This window comes from Onychomys torridus, chromosome 8 (genome assembly GCF_903995425.1).
Source record: "Onychomys torridus chromosome 8, mOncTor1.1, whole genome shotgun sequence".
In the NCBI taxonomy this organism is placed as follows: domain Eukaryota; kingdom Metazoa; phylum Chordata; class Mammalia; order Rodentia; family Cricetidae; genus Onychomys; species Onychomys torridus.
The window spans coordinates 43,130,015-43,151,266 of NC_050450.1; the positions used below are offsets into that span (position 1 = coordinate 43,130,015).

At 50.9% G+C, this 21,252-nt stretch overlaps 1 protein-coding gene across 2 annotated transcripts in view; it reads right to left on the minus strand.

The window, feature by feature from the left end:
* Positions 1 to 1,580: 1,580 nt before the first annotated feature.
* The window catches only part of Anxa6 (annexin A6), a 51,303-nt gene continuing 31,631 nt past the window's right edge, over positions 1,581 to 21,252 (minus strand). The window contains exons 13-26 of one of the 2 annotated variants that reach the window (XM_036196303.1): positions 20,702 to 20,760; positions 19,359 to 19,437; positions 17,385 to 17,466; positions 15,971 to 16,065; positions 15,566 to 15,679; positions 15,385 to 15,475; positions 13,869 to 13,948; positions 13,160 to 13,213; positions 9,249 to 9,266; positions 8,307 to 8,400; positions 7,271 to 7,366; positions 5,310 to 5,368; positions 3,569 to 3,691; positions 1,581 to 2,073 (exon numbers count right to left, since the gene is read on the minus strand). In XM_036196303.1, coding sequence (XP_036052196.1) covers positions 2,014 to 2,073; positions 3,569 to 3,691; positions 5,310 to 5,368; positions 7,271 to 7,366; positions 8,307 to 8,400; positions 9,249 to 9,266; positions 13,160 to 13,213; positions 13,869 to 13,948; positions 15,385 to 15,475; positions 15,566 to 15,679; positions 15,971 to 16,065; positions 17,385 to 17,466; positions 19,359 to 19,437; positions 20,702 to 20,760 — 1,104 coding nt within the window. In that variant the 3' untranslated portion in view covers positions 1,581 to 2,013. The remainder of the gene's footprint in view (positions 2,074 to 3,568; positions 3,692 to 5,309; positions 5,369 to 7,270; positions 7,367 to 8,306; positions 8,401 to 9,248; positions 9,267 to 13,159; positions 13,214 to 13,868; positions 13,949 to 15,384; positions 15,476 to 15,565; positions 15,680 to 15,970; positions 16,066 to 17,384; positions 17,467 to 19,358; positions 19,438 to 20,701; positions 20,761 to 21,252) is intronic. The other variant, XM_036196305.1, reaches the window with a different exon arrangement.

The following is a 21,252-nucleotide window of genomic DNA, read 5'->3' on the forward strand; positions in this document are numbered from 1 at the left end:
GGATCACAGCCGGCCATAGTGACCAGCTTTATATGTGTCTATGAGGGCATCATTTTTCTCCAGTTTGGATGTCTCTGTGATCCAAGGCTGACCCACTTCTTGACATCCAAGCCCAGAGACATCATGGATTTACCTCTTAGCTCCTGCCACTGAGCCTGGCTCAAGGTAGATGGTGATACCGGCTGCCTTCAAGCCACGGGGATGCTTGGTGGAGCACTTCATGAGAACCTCCCACTGGACTACCACAGAGGCTATGGGAGGGGAAGTTTTGGGAGCCCATGTTACAGGCAAGCAAGCAGAGGTTCAGAGAGGCTACAGCTCACAACACCGGTAAGAAGTCTGACTCCAAAACCACGAGCCATTTTGTTAATTGTTAAATTGGGCAAATATCCCAAAGCACTCTCAGAGAAGCTGACCCTCCCTCCGGGGCTCCTGGACTCCTGGGAGCCTGCTGGAAGGAGGGAAGAGGTCTGACAAGCTCAGTGTTCTTAGCTTCAGACTCATCATCATGTCGACCCTTCATCATGTCCGACCCTTCACTATACAAACGGGAAATGGTGAGGCCAGTGAATAACTGCAAGGTCACCCGGTGAGGAAATGACAAATGACCAGACCCAGAATCTCCACCTGTCCATGTGGATAGCTTCTATCACGAACACCCTGAGTCCAGTAACCTTGAGGGGCCAGCCAAGGGGGCAGGGCTGAGCCCTCTGCCCAGTAGCCAGCCTCCCATCACTGGACCTGGAAAATGCAGATCCAAGTGCGGAGCAGAAGGCGGCTGTGGGAGGACTGACAGTGAAGCTGCTGTGGAGCCTCATGGCTTATCTCCACCCACCTCTCTCCGATGAAGCTACTGATGGCATCGTGTCCTAGAGGGTGTCAGAGAGGAAGCACAGGGTTGGTTGTAAGGGGAGGGCATTCAGGGGGGCAAGGATTGGGGGACCTGAGCTGCAGGGAGGCTGAGACTTCTTAGCCTTGACACAGGCTCCCACTCTGTATCTTCCCAAGAAGCAGGAGGAGGTGAAATCCCATGATCCTCCAGTCTCCATCTCCCAGCACTGGCATAAATACACAATGCACCTGGGGTTTTTTTTTTGTTTGTTTTGTTTGTTTGTTTATATATGCTTGTTTATTTTCATGCAGAGTCTTTCAGGATCCCAGGCTGGCCTTGAACCCAGAGATCTCTCTGCCTCTGCCTCCTTAGCGCTGGGATTAAAGGCATGTGCCACCCTGCCTGGTGGCTACCCAGCCTTTTTAATATGGGTTCTGGAGATTGAGCTCAGGTCTGCATGCGTGCACAGAACTTGCTTAAATGAACTATATCTCCTTAGCCCCGTTTCTTCCCCTTGTAAAAGAATGAATAAGATTCAAGCTGCAGGCTCAGTCTACAAGGTCAGAGTTAGAAGGGAAGCCAAGATATTTTGGCCTCTCATTTTGCAGATAACAAAACTGAGGCCAGAGGATGGAAAGGAAGGGCCCAAAGTCTGAAGCCCAGGGTGTCGTGAAACCTGGGCATGGAAATTCCTCACTCGGTACTTTAGCAGATTGGATGGTGACAGCGGAGGAAGTTCACCACTCTATCAAATTAATCTATCTCCTTTATCCCAGAATGCTCGCCTGGCACCAGCCACCACAGCCCGCCCTTCAAAGCACACACATCACTCATTTTATAGCCAGAGGCTGGGTATGTTTTGAGATGTGACAAAGCTGGAATCAGGGCAGGGGTTATGTCGAGGGCTGGAAGCTAGGGAGGGCTGAGGAGGAGGTAGAAGGGAGGCAGGGGTGAATGTGATAGATGGCTGTGGTTCTCCACTCAGCCATGAGCAGGAGGGATAACAGAAGGGACTGCCCGGGACCCTGGACGGCTAGAGAGAGGCCCAGCTGAATGACAGTCCAACTCCACCCCTCACCCCTCCTTCCTTAGTCTCTGAAGCTGGAACGATGGCTTGGTCAGGTCACGGTGGCTGGTGCTGCTGGCCACTGCTTGGCAGAGGGCCACCAAGACCGGTAGCTCTAGTCTTCTCCACCACAGAGAGCTAGTAAAGCCTTCAGGAAGTCTCCAGAGGTGTCACCCTGACAGGGCAGAGAGAAAGCAGAGTGAGAAAGGAAGAATTCTGGTCCAAATCCCCCAGCCTCCTAGTGGCCATCAGCCTAGACATGACCCTCAGCACCTCGGTCACCAACCCAGTTGCTGTACCAAGGCCATCGAGACCTCTCCAGACACACACCCGGTACCTCCAGGAATTGGCCCTTTAGAACCTGACCCAGCAGAGCTGAAAGGCATAGTGCCTCTTCTTCTTTTGGGAGCAGCTTGGATCCCATCTGCCATCCCAGCTCCTGTCCGGCCAGCCCTGCAGCTTCCCACTGAAGGGCCTGAGGCCTCCATCTTGCCCCAGGAAGCCAGGCACATTCCTCAGCCCTTGGTGCCCACTGTTCTATAACCATCATCTGAGAGAGCCACCCTGCACCAAGGCCCAGGCCAGCAACAGAGCTGGTAAACACCACATACCCTGATACACCACAGGGGTCTGTCTGTAGTCAGGCCAGGGAGCCAGACCCTCCCCAGTGGCACAGATCTCCATTTAGAAGGGGCTTCTATTACTTATAATGTTTTTGGTTTGGAGACAAGGTCTCACGTAGCCCAGGCTGGCCTCCAACTCACTATATAGTCAAGAATGACCTTGACCTATCGATACTTCCAGATTACAGGATACATGGCTACTTGGAAAATTCAGAGCTGGGAATATAGCTCATTGGTAGTGCGCTCACTTAGGATGCATGAAGGCCTAGCTTCAGTGCAGAGCACTACATCAAATAAACAAATAAAAACTCTAAAAGAGGGGCTAGGGAGTGTGGTTCAGTTAGTAGACTGAACTACCAAGAATGAAGCCCTGGGTTTGATCTCTAGCACTGTATGAACCAGGTTTGGTATCACACACCTGTAATCCCAGCAAATAGGAGGTGGAGGCAGGAGAATGGCAAGTTCAACATCAGCTTGGGCTACAAAGTGACTGTAAGGCCAGCCTGGGCAGTATAGTGACCCTGTCTCAAAAAAAAATTTTTTTTTTTTTTTAAGAAGGTTTGATGTTATAGCTCAGTGGTCCAGTGTATACTTAGCATGTGTTTCAGTCCCCACTATCAGTAAATAAAAAATAAATATTGAATTGTGTTCTTAAAAAAGATCAATTTTGTGGTATGTAAATTAAACTTTAGTATCACTAACACCACAATTAGTGCTGGTAATGTTACCACCTGACCAGCCTGTAAACTATACTTTAATAAAATTACAAGAAGTAAAAACCAGGGGCGAGATAGATGGCTCTTGCAGAGGACCCAGGTTCAGTTCTCAGCACCCACATGGCAATTCACAACTCTGCAACTCCAATGCCAGGGGATCCTGTTACCTTCTTTTGACCTCTATTGGGCACCAGACTTACACATAGGCAAACACACATACGCATAAAATAAAAGAAATATTTTCATAGCAAAAACACCGAGGCAGGTCTCCCTTTAGCCGTTCCCTGAATACATGGTAATCCAAGAGCCCACTGAACAGCCTTTCCCTTACCTCAATGGTCTGGTGCAGGGACTTGTCATATTTCTCAATGAATTCCCTCCGAATGTTGAGCAGGTCTATCTCACTCCGGGAGATCATCACCCTGGTGAGTGTCTTCTCATCTGTGCCAGCACCCTGGTGGAGTCAAGAAGGAGAGATACATGGGGCATGAGGGCGAGGCAGAGCTGGGTCAGCAGATGTCTGCCTGCTTGTTGCTTCTGCCCTCCCAAACCAAGTGGGTTATTCCATTGCCATCTTCCACAGACAGACAGTACCAATCAATCTCCCTTGTGTCTTCCACAGAAAGTACCAATCAAACTCTCTGTGTCTTCCACAGACAGCAACAATCAAACTCCCTTGTGTTGAGCACTGGCCAGACAGAGAGGTGCAGAGGGCCTGTGTGGGCTGAGCAGGCCCTCCTAAAATTCACATCCTGCTGGAACCTCAGAATGTAACCTTGGGAACAGAGTCTTTGTGTTGTTGTGGTTTGGAGGATGTATCCTTCCCCAAATTCATGCCCTGAAGGCTTGGTCCCCAGTGCAATGTTCAGAGCTAGAGATTTGGGGAAGTGGATCTTAAGGTTTCCGACTTCCTCGACAGGTCAGTGCACTGATGTATATACAATCTGGTGGCATTACTGGGAAGGGGGGAAGGTGAAGTCAGTCCTGGGGGTGTTAGAGGATGTACTTTGTCCCTAGTCCCTTCCTCCCTCTCTGCTCCAGGCTACCAGGAAGTGAGCAGCTCTGCTCTCCCATGTGCTCCCTGCCATGGCATTCTACATCACTAAAGTCTCGAAAGCAATGGACCAGAAGACCATGGGCTGAAACCTCTGAAGTTCTGAGCCCAAATCCATTTTTTCATCCTTTAATTTGATTTTCCTCCCAGATATTGTACCACCGAGATAGAAAGCTAAGTAACACACCATTGTCATGGGTTAAAATGAAGTCATGTTGGATTGGGGCCCTAAACCCACGGAGTGGCAGCTAAGGAGAGCAGGGACACAGGGACACATGAAGATGAAGGCGGAGGCTGGAGTGATACAGCCAAACCCAAGACGCACAAGGGCCTCCTGGCAGCCCCCAGGAGGCAGGGGAGGGATAAGAGGGGAAGGAACCGACCTTACGGATGCCTTGATTTTAGAACCAGAGATTATGTTCTTGTCATTCAGTTTAGGGAAACTCATTACAAAAGTCTTGGAAACTAACACAGGATCTGGAATATGTGAGCACCAGGGCTCCCTCTTCTCTCCCTGCAGCTCTGCCACTCATCAGGTATATAGACATGGGCCAAGTTTAACTGCCCTCTACTGTCTTTGTTCTTCTAGGAAATAAGGGGGTTACCATGGGCCCATAGCACTGCCATGGGGGTCAACTGTGGTCAGAGGCAGACAAGGCTCAGGCTTTGACACAGAGTGAGTTCTCAAGCAGTTGGGCTGGGTCATTCTTTGATATAGGGATCCATCTTGTGTACAACAGGGTATATTAACATCCCTGGTTACTCCCACCAGATGCCAACAGAAATACTCTTTTAAGTTTTGGCAGCCAGAAATTTTGTCTGGATATTACAAATATCCCTGGGTGGAGGGGTATAAAAATCACCCCAATTGAGAAAGACTATCCTTGGGCCAAAGGCAGATGCTGACAAATAGCAAAGTGGGGAAACAGCAGCCTGAAGTCCTCATCTGGGGGATGGTGCACATCTGTGCCTGTTGGTTTGGGAAAGACGGTGCTCAGGAAGAGGTCAGATGCCATACCTTCATGGACTTGTACAGTTTGTCAGCAAAGAAGAGAGGCTTGTTCTTGACACTCTGAACTGTAGGGAAGAGGAGAGAGAAGCAGGGGATCTGGTCAGAGGCTGTGTGCCGATCAGACCCGGGGCAGGGCTTTTCTCTATCTACTGCAGCCAACGGACTGGGTCTGCAAGGTCACTGCTAACCTGCCTTGCTCAGAGGTGTTGCTCTAATCCCCTCCATGGTGCCACTCCCTTTTCTTGTCCCTATGTCCATCTCTCTGTCATGTGCTGCATCTTTCCTACAGTGATGATGTTTGAAGCTGACTGAGGTCGGCTAGGGGATGCTGGATGCAGGGCCACCAATTGAGTGCATTAAAAGCATGTGAGAAGATGGCTAGAAACTGAGTTTCTGGGTCTGGAGAGATAGCTCAGGGGTTAAGAGTACTTATTGCTCTTCCAGAGGGCCCAAGTTTTGTTCCCAGATCTCCCAGATTTGGGCCACTTACTACTACAGCCTATTAACTCCAATTCTAGGGGATATGACACCTTCTTCTGGGTTTCACAGGCAACCATACAAATGTGACACACACACACACCATCACCACCACCACCACCACCCCCAAACAACAACAAAAACCTAAAAACAACCCAAGTTTTAGACTCCACTCTAGAAATTCAGATTCTAGAGATGTTCTGAGGCAGGGGTGAGGTGTGTGTGTGTGACTAACAACTTCTGTGTCACTTGAGGACTGGGTAGAAGGCCAGTTTTCATGTCCTGTCACAGAGTGCAGAAGCTGAGACAGGCTCTGTGTTCTCCCAGGAACACACAGCAATCACATGGCAGTTCCTACTTAGCTGCCCAGCTTCCAATAGCTACTCTGTCCTGCCTCTCTGGTGTTGCTGTAGGTGGTAAAGAGCCATTGTAAGCAACACCTCCATTTATCTAATCTTAAACACTTTTCCTTCACATTTTAGAATTCCTGAAATTCAAGATGCATTTTGCAGTGGATAGAGAGACTCTGAAAGCCTTCTATCACCACCTGCTGGTATAATAAGGTGAGTACAGGATGCAATATCATGCTTAGCTCTGTATGGATCCATATTTACACAGTGAGAAATGAGACCCAAAAGGCCAAGAGACTTTTTCAAAGTCAAGATCTTTGGGCCGTGAGGTGGCTCATCAGGCTAATGGACTTGAAACCAAGCCTAAGGACTGGAGTTCAATCCCCAGGACCCACATAGTGGAGAGAACTAACTCTATAAAGTTGGTTCCTTTGACCTCCACACACATTCTATGGTATGCACGGACCTGTACGTGCATTTATGTGTACACACACAAAATAAATAATACAATGTAACAAGCAACTAAAAACAAGCAACTAAAAACCAAAAAGCCACGGGGCGGCGGTGGCGCCCACCTTTGATCCCAGCACTTGGGAGGCAGAGGCAGGCCTACAGAGCAAGATCCAGGACAGGCACCAAAACTACACAGAGAAACCTTGTCTCGAAAAACCAAAGGAAAAAAATAAATAAATAAAAAAAACAAAAAAGGTGGTAGCTCGGCGGCAGAATGTGGTATGAGAGAACATGCTTAAGGTGTGTCTTAGTGTATACATGCAGTGTGTGCCCTGTGAATGAAGGCATCTTGCACACTATACATATCCTGTGAATCTCATGTGTGCATACACACACACACACACACACACACACACACACACACACACACACACGCTCCAATCCTGCAGAGCACTGCCCTTCTCTTCTCTCCTGGTCCTCTCCCTGGAATGCCCTTTACTCACCCTGGCCCCAGAGCCTTGAAGATGTCCTCAGGCTGTCCCTGTCCCCCACAATCACACCTTGGCAGGGGAGGTGATCTGAGACAGTGTTTAGTTCCCAGGATGATGCTAAGGTTACATTCCTCTAGGGAACCTGCCCACATTCTCAGCAAGGCCCCAGCCCCTTCCCCTGGTGCCTGCCAATTACCGATGGCCACAAATGCATCCCTGACGTCCCCAGACATCTCCTTCTTGATGACGTGCTCTATGTCATAGTTGGTCATCTTGATGAACTCCTGGAAGACTGGCCAAGAGAAGTGAGGGAGAGGTGAACACCAGCTGGGCAGGGTCATCTGATCTACCCCATGAATGCTCACAGTACATTCACAGTGTATGCTGTGCACTGGGTAAGGCTGAGGTGACAGGCAGGTTCTGGCCCCAGGGCTGTCATAAGGCTTGGAGCCAACTAGGCCACATCAGCACCTCCAGGTCTAGCCAATAGCCACAGGGCTTGGCAAGTTCTGTGATCCCAGGCTGATGTGTAAAAGGAACTATGCCTGGACCACCCAGGGTGGTCTTCCTCTCTGGGTTCCCCCCCCCCCCCCCCCCCCCCGACAGGCTGGGATGGTGCCTACTATATAATAATCAAAATGACATCCAAGAGGCTCTATGTGCCCTACACAGGCTGACTATGTTTATTGTAGGTTTGGTATCCTAGCAACCATGTGAGGTACAACTAAAACCCCAATTCTTAGATAAGGGGATCAAGGAACAGAGGCTCAGTCATCTGCTCAGCCACACAGCTGATAAGTGGGGGGCTGGAGTCAAGGCAACGGAGCATCAAGCTCCCAGTATCTGAGTGTTGAAAAGGACTGAGCAGATACATGTGAGGCAGCAAAAGTCTCAGTGCCGGGGACTTCAGGAGTGCCACTGCACACGGCTGTGGTGGCCTGTCCTGGGCCAACCTCACCCCTCTCTGCTTTGTCCCTGGCAAGCATCACCAATGGACCATGACAGCACACCTCAGAATCCCTAACACTGCATGTTTCTGAGGTGAAATTGGCTGCTCATTCCTTATCCTAGGTGTTCTACTTGCTTCTGTAAGGTGGGGAAGGGAGTTGGCAGAGGACAGGCTCGGGCTCTGGAGTCCCCTAACACTGGAGTAAGGAGAAGGCTGGGAGGCTCAGGTCAGATTTGGGGCTTCCACTGCCACACTGGAAGGGGTGGGGGCTCTGCAGGCTCACCTCTGCGGAGGTGGGGATAGCTGCGGGTGCACAGGACGGTCATGAAGCGAGTCTCCAAGGATGTTTTGTCTCCGCTGGGAGTGTCCGCTATTTCCTGCAGAGCGCAGTTGGGGCAAGGGAGTAGAGGAGGACATGAGAAAGCCACGGTTAGTCTGTCTCTGCCGAGGCTCAAGGCAGGCAGGGTGGGGTTAGACCAGCTCTCCAAGGGGATTGAGGTTGGTCCCTTCTCTTCTCAACTCTGGAGCCTAGTGGTCATTCCATCTCTCTTTGAAGTCCTCAGGACCCAGAGATGGGACTGCAGCTGGGTATAGGGACTTGGTACGTCTACCCAGTCACCAGAGAATCCCTCTGGGGAGCATGGACACGTGTGTGAACAAGCAAAAATGTCCTAGACAGTTTCCCCCAGTTGGGGTCAAGGGCAAATACATTTTATTCTACCATATAAAAGTTTCCACAGTTCCCTAGCTAGCTATGATCCTATTTGGAATCTCTTTTAAAAACCCACTTTGGGTTTAAAAAAGAAAATTATAATGAATCAATTTAAAGGCAACAACCATAGCTTGTGATTATATAGCATAAATCAAGCCAGAGATGAATGGCTAAAGCATGGGAAACACTTGCTTTGCTCCCGCCTCCCGTTTTTTTTTTTTTTTGAGACAGGATCTCGTGTAGTCCAGGCTAGCCTCAAACTCTCTATGAAGCTGAGGATGACCTTAAACTCCTGATCCTCCTGCCTCCACTTGCCACGTGTTGGGATTATAATCATGCACTATCACACCTGGTCCTTTTAAAAGGAAGTCCTTAAAAGGCCCGGAAGGGGAGAGAGAGAAGCTGTGAGGAAGACCCCACTTGTTGCCCAATCCTGTCCCACTCAGCCCAGCCCAAGCTCAGCAGGACTTGACTCAGACGCTGGTACATCCCCGTGAAGAACAGAACACTCACCAAGATCTCAGCAGCAACCTGAGAGCGGGGAGAAGAGAGAGGAGGGAGAGAGGGGAGGCAAGAGTCAGAGGCCAAGGTGAGCGGCCGGAGGACCCTGGAGCCCCAAGCCTGACTCAGAGTGGCAGGGGTCCCAAGAGACCCCAGGGTCCCAGTGAAGGGCTGTGGGGGGCACATCCTTTCTCTAATCTCTGGGCTAGAACTCAGAGTGGAAGACTATCAGACTCTGTCACCTTAGCCCCTCAGGTCCCAGACAGAAAGGCAGGGCAGCTAAGGTCTAGGAGTCACAGGCATGTGGCATAGGTGGGCACTACACCTTAGGAGCCCGTGGAGAAGAATGGCCTATGGAGCGAACACTGTGGCCAGGACTTTTGTGAGCCAGGATGCTCTAACCCAGAATGTCTGGGAATAAAGCCATGTACCTGAACGGTCACCTTAGTCCTTTCCCAACATCCTGCCAACCTTCATATTCTCCTGCATAGACCAAGATCCCAGGTTTTATTTATTTAGTTTTGAGACAGGGTCTCACTATGTAACCCTGGCTGGCCTGGAACTCATAGAAATCCACCTGCCTCTGCCTCCTGAGTGCTGGAATTACAGATATGCACAACTACACCTGGCTTCTTTTCTTCTCTGTGGAGACAAGGGCTCACCAAATAGCAGCCCAGGTAGGCCTTAACTGCACAGCCATCCTCCTGCCTCTGCCTTCTGAGTTATGGGATTATAGAAGATGATACCATGTTCAAGGTCCCATGAAGCTTTAAAAAAAAAAATTAAGGTGGTTGGAAAGAAGGTTCAGTGGATAAGAGCAGGTCCTGCTCTAACAAAGGACTTGAGTCTGGTTCTCAGAACCCAGGGCAGATGGTTCACAATTGCCCATAACCTCAGCTCCAGAGGAGGAGCTGCCCTCTTCTGGCCTCTGCAGGCACTGCACTTACGTGCACATACAAACACATACACACTTTTTGTTTTTTAAAAAAGGTTAAGCCTGGGATAGGGGAGAAGCTAAGATAGAGTAAGGCCCTGGGTTTGAGTCCCAGCACCATAAAAACAAGACTTCTCTGCACAATTTACATAAGTCCATATGTGCATATATGCATTGTATGCACTTCTTTCATCTAGATGAGAAAAAAAATACTCATATTCACCAGGTAGTACATACATGGATGATGTGGCTCTCCATGAGGCCAGAGTTAGGTGGCTCCTTTACCCATCCTGGAATTTTATGATCATATTCCCCATTGTAGAAATATTTTATTTCACTTTGATTTAAATGTCAAGCCATGATGCTCCCATTTAGAAGGCTTATGGGCTACCCCAGGCTTTCAATCACCTCACTGAATCATGGGGGAGCATTGTGCCAGGTGAAGTAAACCAGCTATAAGCAGACAAGCCCCTAACTGATGCTGGCAGAGGGGTCAAGTCCAGAGACAGAAAGCAGGCTGCTATGGGTTAGAGGGTGGGGAAGTGAGGAGCCACTGGCTCACGGGCTCAGAGTGTCAGCTTTGTTAGGAGTTCTAGGGGGCAGGGTAATAGTGGTGGATGTGCAACATGAATGGGTTTGGATGCCACTGAAGAATGATTAACTCAGGCCGGACTGGGATGGCTCAGCCGGTCAAAGCACTTGCCATGAAAACCTGCTGAGTTTGATCCCCAGAACTCATGCAGTGGTGCACATCTGTAATCCCAACACTCTCACAGGGAGAGCCAGAGCAAGCTTGCAGGGCCAGTAGCAGGGCTTAGACAGGAGAGACTCTGCCTTGATAAGGTGGAAGGAGAGAACTGACCCCTGAACCCGCCCTCTGACCACCCCCAACCTGCCCTCTGACCCCTATGTATCACTCCCCTCCCCCTTCTTTCTTTCAATAGTGCCTCTGATAGTCCTGGAACTCACTATGCAAAAACAGGTTGGCGTTGACCTTGCATGGCGCCGCCTGCCTCTGCTGGGATTACGGGGAGGTTTATTCTGCCTGCTTATTTTAACTGCCATAAGCAGGAAACTATTTATTCATATATACAAAAACAAAGCCCAATTTGAATAGCTATATTAAGTGATGACTAGAGGGGCGGGAGTAAGATTTTTTTTTGTCTTTAGCTCTATTTTCTAAAGTTTTATGAAAGCATGCATATTACTTATGAGACAAAAACTTGCTAGTTGTCAGGAAATGAGCTGACACTGTACCAGGATCTGATCCTTATTCATGGAGAAGCCACTGAGCCTCTGTCAGGGCTATGGTTCAAAAGATCCCTCCACTGCCTCCACCCTGGTTCTCTCTCTCCTCTTCCCTTGCAAAGTAGTCACTGGGCCAGGACCACCACTGCCCCATTAGCACCCAAGGCAGACCAGGCACCAGGTACCAGCATTACCTAGAGATGATGTCAGGATACAGGGTGGATGCTGGTGAAGCCTAAGATCAAAAGCCCCCTGCTACACCCAGAGGCTGCTCATGAATACTAAATAAACACCTATTGGATGTGTGTGTGTATGTGAAATGTGGGTTCAGTAAACAACAGTGAGGTTGTCCCACGGCTAGCTCCTATGAACATCTGTACTTGAATATAATTGAAAACACCTGTTGACTGGGACCCTGAAGCTTCTGACATTGTATTTCAGAAAGAACTGGGCAACTGGACCACAGTCTCTTGAGCAAGGAGCTGAGTACTGGAGATAATGGTGCTGGGTCCTGGAGGGTATTGTGTAAGTTGGACTGGAGATAATTGGACCTGAGTGCCAATCAAACTGAAGCCATTCAGAAACTGTCCCTGTGGGCAGGATAAGGATGATTTCCTCCCCAGGAGAAACAACATGGTACACAGAAGGGCATTAAAGGGCTCACCTTCTAAATTGTAAAGAGAGTTTGGGGGCTGTTGGGGTTTTGTTCTTTGGGAGACAGGGCCTTGGGAGCTGAGGCTAGGCTCCTGCTCTTCCTGCCCCAGCCCCTGTGCCCCCCAGTGCTGGGGTGTGCCCAACTTTGCAATTTCAGTTTCATCAGGCTACCCTAGGGATGGCTGAGCTGCCACTGGTGTCTCAGTCCATGTCTGCTGGTGAAGCTGGGGGTTCAACCGCTGGGACTCTGGGTTTGTCAATGTTCTTTCTAGTGACAGGGTGCTAGCATTACAGTTGGTGGCATCTATGCCCATCTCCAACATGGGACAGCTCTTGCAGCAGGTGGGGATGGAACAGATGGAGACCTGGCTCAGGTCCATGGGGACAGTAGTGAGGACCTCAGTGGGGGCTACACAGTCACAGTGCTCCTCAGGGGAAATGACATGGGGTTGCCCAGCCTCTAAGCACAGCTTCAGAGAAGCCTGAGAAGCAGAGAGCATCCAGGACTCTGGTGACCCCTCCCCTGCCACTATTCGGCAGTATCTAGTCATCAGTGGACACAGGGTACCTGGGATACATCATCGGTGAGTGGCAGCAGCACCAGCCTTCAGGAGCTTGCTACACTTTGCCAAGTCACTCCTGTTGACTTTGGTCTCATTTTTCAGACAGGAAACCCAGACATTTGGTTCGCAGGCCTCTTGCCTAGCAAGATTCCAAACCCATTCCTTCTGGGTCAGCTCTCCCTGGGCCAGATTTGCTTGTGTGGTTTGAGAAATCAGTCACCCTCTTGGACTTCCATTTGCCAGTGTAGGCTGAGAGGTTTGAACCTGGGTGATCTACGATTGCCTTACAGTTCTGAGGGTCCCACTATCCACACGGGAAGTGCCAGGAAGCAAGCTCCACCCTTCCAAGTCGACTCTGAAAACCCTCAAGCATTTGCTTCGCTTCCATGAGTGGCAGTAAAGGAGTCTGACCTAAGCATCTGTCAGTCAAACCAGCCACGTTCCAGCCAGGAGCCTGCCCCACCTACAGCCATTGCCTGGCAGGGACCCGCCAGCTGTCCAGTGGGGATGGGCGGGAGTCTCACCTGAGCATCTTCCCGGGCCTGGTCTCGGTTTTCTCCTCCTTCCTCGCGATTCCCCTGTCACACACAGGACCATCGAGAAGTCAGTCCCCAGACATTCCCCACTTGTACCCTTCAGTCACCTGTGGGTCTTGCTCAGCCACTTTCTGGCACCCCTTTGCATCTTTTGCAACACAGAAACAATTCCAGGGGGTTGGGGATTTAGCTCAGTGATAGAGTGCTTGCCTAGCAAGCGCAAAGCCCCGGGTTCGGTCCTCAGCTCTGGAAAAAACAAAACAAAACAAAACAAAACAAAGAAACAATTCCAGAGTAGGCCACATGGTGTGGCCCCTGGGTTATAGGATCACAGGACAGAGTGACTCATGTGGCTTTGGCCTACACAAAAGAGACCAAAAAAGTCATAATACCAACCATCAAAAAGGAATTCTCACAAGGTGGTGGTGGTGGTGGTGGTGCACGCCTTTAATCCCAGCACTTGGGAGGCAGAGGCAGGTGCATCTCTGTGAGTTCTAGGCCAGCCTGGTCTACAGACTGAGTTCCAGAACAGCCAGGCTACACAGAGAAACACTGTCTTGAAAAAAAAAACAAAACATCAAAAAAGGGGAACACAGCAATTTGAGGTGGAACCCCAAGGAGGCAAGGGGATGAGTGGCGGGGCACGCTCTCTTGTAGTCTGTGGATGAATGGACCTCAGAACCATGAATTCACTCACCGTGGCCAGAGAAATGAGGATCCTTCTGAAGTGGCCAGATGTGTCTGAGCTCAGGGCATCCTCCAGGGACTTGTGATAATCTGAGATAGGAAGAAAGGTGTGAGCAGCTGCAGGCTGGGAGGCTTGGAGAGAGTCACACCTAAGCCAGGGCCATGTCAGCAGGAAGGTGGGGATGAAGGAGTGTGCCGTCAGTTCCTGAGGGTCTCCAGTATCTATCTATCTTCCTGCTGATGTCTGGAGGCAGCTTGTACTGGTGCCTGCCCCTCCACACTCCTGCACCAGCTCCCCACCTCTCCCATTCATTATCCATTCATTTTGGTGCATTGTTGGGAATTGAACCCAGGAACTTGTGCATGCTAGGCAGGGATCTAGAGCTATATATACCTCCCGCCCTCAACACCTTCTAGTGGAACCTTCCTACCTTCCTTCACTCTCTACCATCCCTCCTACCCAGCAGCCACTGAATCCCAAAGTATATCGTGCCCTCCCCCCCACACTTAAAATGGCTGTTTTCCCAAAGCTCTGCTGAAAGACAGCTGTTTGAGGTCTGATCAGAAGGCACAGTGTTTCAGATTGACAGTCCAGGGCCACTTGATTAAAGCTTAAGGATTTCAAGACTATAGCAGTGCAGGGCATAATGAGGCAGGGGAGACCCTTCTGAGGGCGGGTCCCTGTGCAACTGTTCAGGCCCCATTCCCATGAAGCCACCCTCCCTCTCATTAGCAGGCTAAATGCTCTCTCTGCTCCCCAAATTCTATGTAAATTGTCTTCTACCATCAGGACTCTGTTCTCCTGGGGACAGCAACTCTCCCTAGATGCGGAGCTGGGTACACTAACAGGTTTGTTAAAGCCCCAGAGAAGGGCTGGGGAGACAGCCCAGCCAGTAAAGGGCTTGCCATAGGAGCATGAGGACCTGAGTTGGATCCTCAAACCCACGCGGCAAAAACAAAACAAAACAGGCATGGTAGTGCCTACTTGTCATCCTATAGCTGGTGAGGGGAAGAATGGAAGTTCATGGGGCCCTTGGCCATCAGCTTTGCCAAACCGGCAACCCTTAGACCAGGAAGAGATCCAGTCTCAAAAAACAAGGTGAGGCCAATGACCTAGATCAACAGGTAAGGGTGCTCACTGCCAGGCCTGATGACCCGAGTTCAATACTTGGAACCCACACAGTAGGAGGAGAGAATTGACGCCCACAGGTTGTCCGTTGTCCTTTGACCTACACATGCATGTTCTCTCTCTCTCGTTCTCTCTCTCTCTCTCTCTCTCTCTCTCTCTCTCTCTCTCTCTCTCTCTCTCACACACACACACACACACACACACACACAAATGATAAAACTAAGGTGGATGGTACCTGAGATTGAACCCTGGTCTCCATCCACAAACATACATATCCCTGCACACACACACACCTACACAGCGTCATGGAGGCAGTAGGTCAGAGCTGTAGGCTGATACCGACAGGTGGGGGACCCCCTGTTTCCCAGCAGCACTGGGCCAGCCCTCCCACACTCACCCTCCTTGTAGGCCTCGTTGATGGCCTGGATTTCAGCATTGGTCCGAGTAGCCAGGATTTCGATGAGAGCCTTCTCATCTGTGCCAGCTCCCTAGAAAGTCCATACAAAGGACATGTCCGCTGCAGTTCTGACCTGACTTCCAAGACCTCCCCATCCCACTCTCCAGTTCGTGCACCATACCTCCATAGCTTTCTTCAGCTGCTTAGCATCATAATGGGCTGGTGGCATCATGAGCCCTAGGATCAGCCTTGCCAGGTCTCCGGAGATCTCGGACTTCAGGTCAGCCATTAAATCCTGCCAGGACAGACCCAAGGTCACACCGGTCTCAGAGCCACACAGAAATGCCATCATCTTTGACTGCGTCCCCACCAAGCCATCTCACACACATGACCACTCACTGATCACAAGGAATTGGGAACAGAGTGACCCAAGGCTAGAACATTCCAAGATGCCACAACCAGGTGGGAGGGCTCATTTCCATGAAGCCCTCAGGTACCTGATTGTCCAGAGCTGGCAGTGGCAGGCTGAGCTTCACTAGGGAGGTGTAACGATGTGAGACCCAGACTAGGGAGGAAGGCCCCTTACCCGGCCAAAGTGAGATTTGAAGGTCTGCCGGATCTGCTGCCGCTGGGCGTTGCTCCGGTGTGTGACGATGTCGATGATGGTGGCTTCATCAGTGCCTGGGCCACCAAAGCCACATGCCTCAGAGGAGGTTCTGTGGCTCAGCTTCCCCAGCATCCCCCCAGTGACAGTTCCCATCAGTCTTTGTCAGGGTAAAGGCCTGGGTTGGTGGCCACATGTTCCTGGCTCCTGTGGGCTCCTGGCCCCTGTGGGCTCCTGGCCCCTGTGGGCTCCTGGCCCCTGTGGACTCCTGGCCCCTGTGGGCTCCTTGCTTTCTTCTGACATGCTACTGGACAAGATAAAACTATAACCAGGAGGGTGGCGGGCACTGGGTGATGAGCATCTGGTTGGCAGTTGGGGTGGCAAGCAATGGGTTGGGTATCAGAGCCTCTGAGTTCTAACCTTGGCTCTGGCAATGGCTGCCTACCTTGGGGAGGTCCCTTTCTCTTTCTGGGACTCATTTTCCATGTCTCTAACATGAATAGGATCGAGTAACCACTAAGGGATCCTTCCAACCCTGTTGGAATCTCAGCATAATTAGTGGCTGTGTTTCCTTTGTCTTCAGCTCCCTGACAGTGGCTCCCAGGGAGTCCCTCTAAGCATAGCATAAGTTGGCTGAAGGCATTAGGGCACTGCCTGCTGCCTGCCTGTCACGTGAGTGCCACCAACACCAACCTCAGGTCTGACCCAGGGATCTAATTTCAGAGCACCCCCTCGCCCCCCCGCCCCCCCCTCACAGTCACAGAGATGCTAGGTAGGCATTACTCTCATGAGAAGAATTCACTGAGACCCAGAGGGTGCAAGACCCCTTGGGAGTTGTTGCTGGGCATATGGGAGGAGGGAAGACAACAGAAACCAACCCCCCATTCTCCTCCCCAGCAAGGGCTTGCCAAGCACAGGCCCAGTTGGGTGCAAGCAGCTGACCAGTCATGCCGTGGCTTTTCCCATGGTCAGCCAATGCAGCCTGGAGGAGCCACCAATTGGGGTGCTGTCACTCCAGCACTGGGGATCTGGGTTCTTACGTCAATGGACCTCATTTACACACTGGGAAAGTAAGACCCAGAGCTGTTAAGGACTTATCCAGAGTCCTATGGAGTTAACACCTGAAGCTTGATGATCAGTACTTTCTTCCACACCAGGCTCCTGCTCAGAAGCTGGGGGACAGAGACTTAGGTGTCCGGGAAAGACTCCGATGAAGTTCCTTCCAAACACTCTCCTATCCTTCCTTCCCACCTGAGGTGGAGGGAGCTCCCACAGACTCCTCCTCATCCTGCAGAGCCTGGCTGGAGGCTTCATCCCTCCCTTTGTCTAGCCCCTTTACAGCCAAAACCTGCCAGGCTGCTGCCTAGGGACCTTCTCTGGTCCTTGTCACCCTTACCGATTCCCTTCATGGCTTTCCGCAGGGCCTTGGCATCAGCATCGGGGTTGAAATCATTGGCTGCACACACAGTCCCCCTCAGCTGTGAGAAGAGGAACGAGGTTCAGCACAGGTTTGGAGGCCCCTGGGGAGCCAGGTCCAGAGAGGAGCATGCAGAGTGGCAGGGGCTGTCCAGGCTGAGGCCCAAGCCAAGCAGCCTGGGGGAGGAGGCACAGCACACAAAGCCGCTCAGGGCTGAGAGGGCAGAGTCTCAGGCCTGGGGACAGCTGAGTGCTGGAGAGGGAAGGGCAGGCAGCTCCTACAACTGGACTCAGCTCGGTCCCAGCTCCGGAGGCTGAACGGTCCCCAGGGGCCCCTCAGCATCCCACCCACCCTACCCCGGTGCCCTGATGCCAAGTGCAGCCAAGGAGGCCAAAAGACTCAGAAGCAGAATAGTTTGCAAATTTTAGTCATTACCCAACAACGCTCATGCTGCTTCCCGTATTTGCTGTCTTAATATTTCTTTTTTATTTTGTTTACGTGGTTTTGGGGTTTTACTGTATTTTATTTTTATTTTTATTTTATGTAGAGACAGTGTCTCACTATGTAGCTTTTCCCTGGTCTAGACCTCCCTAAAGAGACCAGGATGGCCTCAAACTCAGAGATCTGCCTGCCTCCGCCTCTCTGAATGCTGGAATTAAAGTGTGCATCATCACACCTGATCTCTGCTTAAGCAGTTTTATTTAGAATATTCCGGGGCGGGGTGCTTGACATACTAAGTAACATCTCAGCCCCGACAAATCCGTCTTTAAGTACATTTAAATAGACCAGGCTGGTCTTGAACTTACAGAGATCTGTCTCTGCCTTCTGAGTTCTGGGTTTAAAGGCATGCACCACCATGTCTAAATGTTTGTGTATACCTTTTATATCCTCTTGTGCTAACAAGTGCCTGACACATAACAGACATTAGGTTAAAACATATTTTTCAGTGGTAGCAATTAAACTGAAAGCCTTGTGCCTGCTAGGCAAACTCTACTGAGCTATATCCCCAGTTTTGAGATAAAAATAATTTTATACTTTATCTACTATCACAAACTAGAAAGAATGTATCCTATGTCATTAACAGATGATCACCCATAAAAATAAATGTAATGCCTGCCCCCACTCAGGTTAAAGGTCACCAAATTGAAGATGCAATTGCTTGCCAAGACCATGGAACTTTAGGCCAGCTCCCTTGGCTCTCTGTGTAGAAGGGCAGCCACCCTGTACAGCACCAGTGTGGCACCAGGCCGATCTCTCTTTACTTATCAGAAAGGCTGGTGGAACTGAAAAGGAGTAGGCTCTCTTTGAGAGGTGGGGTGTTACTTAATGCCTTGGGAGGCACCTCCATCTGCCAGGCCAAGCTCGTTCCTCGTAAGACCTGAGATCTGCAGTGCTAGCATTTGCCTTCAAATTTAGGGAAGAGTAAGAACATCAGAGTTCAAGGGCCTTTAGGCCACCAGGACTGCCATGTATAAGCCCCTCCTTTGAAAGATTCAGGCATAGAGGCCATGAGGAGGGTGAGGACCCGACAGTGTCTAGATTGGTTTGCCAGGAGCCTCTGTGAAATCTTCCATCCTGTCCTTCATGGACCCCCAGGTGTGAGGGTGCTCAGGAGTACATCCCTGACCCCTGTAGTAATATACCCAGGAGCACCCTCTGCTCTTCTGGGGGGAGCCAAGTATGCAAAGCCCAGCTGCCAGGTCCAGGATGCAGAGGCCCTCATGGAACCAGCCCAGTCTCACTGGAGGAAGCCCTGTTAGTAGAGAGCAGGCAGAGAACACTTCCCCAGCTGTTAGAACCAAGACAAGGATCTGGAAGCTTCAGAAGTAAGATGCCTCAGCTCAGGTTGGCCACCAGGGGGCAGCCGAGGGCCAACCAGCTCAGTGGGAAAGGTGCAAGCAGAGGTGGAAGGCAGTGGTGAAGAGGCCAAGCAGGAAGTGGGGAGGGTCTGACCTCGACTCGGGCCACTGCACTAAGTTCCCACATCTGATAGGCCACCTGTGCTGCCTCCGGGAAGAACTGGCCAGCCGCACTGGAATGGAGGGGTTCGGGAGAGGAGAGGATGGGAGGGAATGTCATCAAGGGCAACACTCCACACTTCCAGCACACTCTTATGCCCAACGCACACATACCGTCAACACACACAAGTACAACCAACACAGGGTGAGACACCCACACACATTCTAACCCAAGGACACAAGGGAACACTTGGTGAAACCACAGTGTACACCCCAACACATGTATTCTAACACACACACACACACACACACACACACACACACACACACACACACACCCCTAACACCAACGCACACCTCTCTGGCTTTATTTCTTCTCCAGCCTGAGCTCATCAGAGGACCCTCTAGTCCAGAGAGTTTCCTGCCCTCTCTTGAGCTCCCTCTAACCTGTGCAGTGGGGCTCTCCCCAAGAGCCTTGGTGGTCCCAGACCCAGGTGGGAAAGTCCCTCAATCTCATCTTTCTTCCTTATAGTCCTTTGGTGACTTCTGTCCAAATCCCCTCTCAAATAAGCCAAGGGCCCAATATGGCTGTATCATTCCCATATCTCTTTTTGCAAGGCACCTGGGCATGGGAGGGGCCAGTGTGTGGGGCACAGGATTTGTGGTCTTGTGGCCTGAGTGTAATCAATAGGAAGCTCTCGTGTCCCTTCCTTAACTGGCCATTGAACCCTGGAAGGCAGTCAAAGCACCCACAATTCCTTTGGTATAAATATCGTCATGTCATGACGCAGTCACCTAGTTTAATATTCCAGGAAGGGCCCCTGCAGCCTGCCTGCCACCTCATCTCTTTCCCCAGCTCTCCACAGAATGCACTGGCGGTCACAGGAAGAAGCCAGGCCAGTCCTCTTCACCAGGCCTTCTGGGAGGCGGCTTCTCATGGCTCTCTCCCCCTCCTTTCATTTTTTGAGACAAGGTCTCACTACGCAATCCTGACTGGCCTGGAATTTGCTACATAGACGAGGCTGGACTCAGAGAAATCTGCCCACCTCTGGTGTGTGCCACCGTGCCCAGTTTAAATCCCCTGAATTCTAATCCCTGGTCCAGACGGCAGACTGACTTCCAAGTGCACACAGCAGAGTTCCACATATGGTAGACCACACTTGTGCAGACATTCAGACCCCAAGACTGTAGAGATTGGAATGCCGAAGGCCACTTTCCTCCTCGTTTGGCATTCCAGCCTCAGAGGAGACCCAGGCTCATGCAATCGACCCATCCACGGGGGACGGTGCCCAGAAGGGTCAGGCCATCCTTCCGTCCTGGGGTCCGGGACCCACTTACTCATCATCTCCTCCACACAGCTTGAGTAGAGCCTTCTTGTATTCACCAGAGGTATCATTCTGGGGAGAGAAGAAAGGTGACCTCAAACACAGCCCTGGGTCTTCTTGGACAAGAAGAGGGGGCGGGGCAGAACACGCACACCAGCCCTGCCTCTCCTCCTGCCTGCAGTGGCTGAGGCCACCAAACAGTGCGGGGCTGGTCACTATCCAGCCATCAGCTCTCTGGGAAAGACAGGAAGAAGGAGCAAGTCTCTGGTGTATGTCATTTGCCACATTTCCTGAGGTATGAATATTTCCGGCAATAACAACTCAGTACCACGTTGACTTCACTAATTCTGGAATTCTGAGATACTTGCTGTCCTCCCATGGCCCTGGCATTCCACTGTCCCTGGTGCATCACATCCAAGGGAAACATCTCAGGAAAGTACAGTTCCATAAACAAACCCACGGAAAATGGTCAAAGTCAAGCAAATAGGATGATGTAGATGACTTAGTCCTTGAGGCTTTGGAATGGACCTCACAATATTAATGGCTACGAGAAGTTCTAGGGTA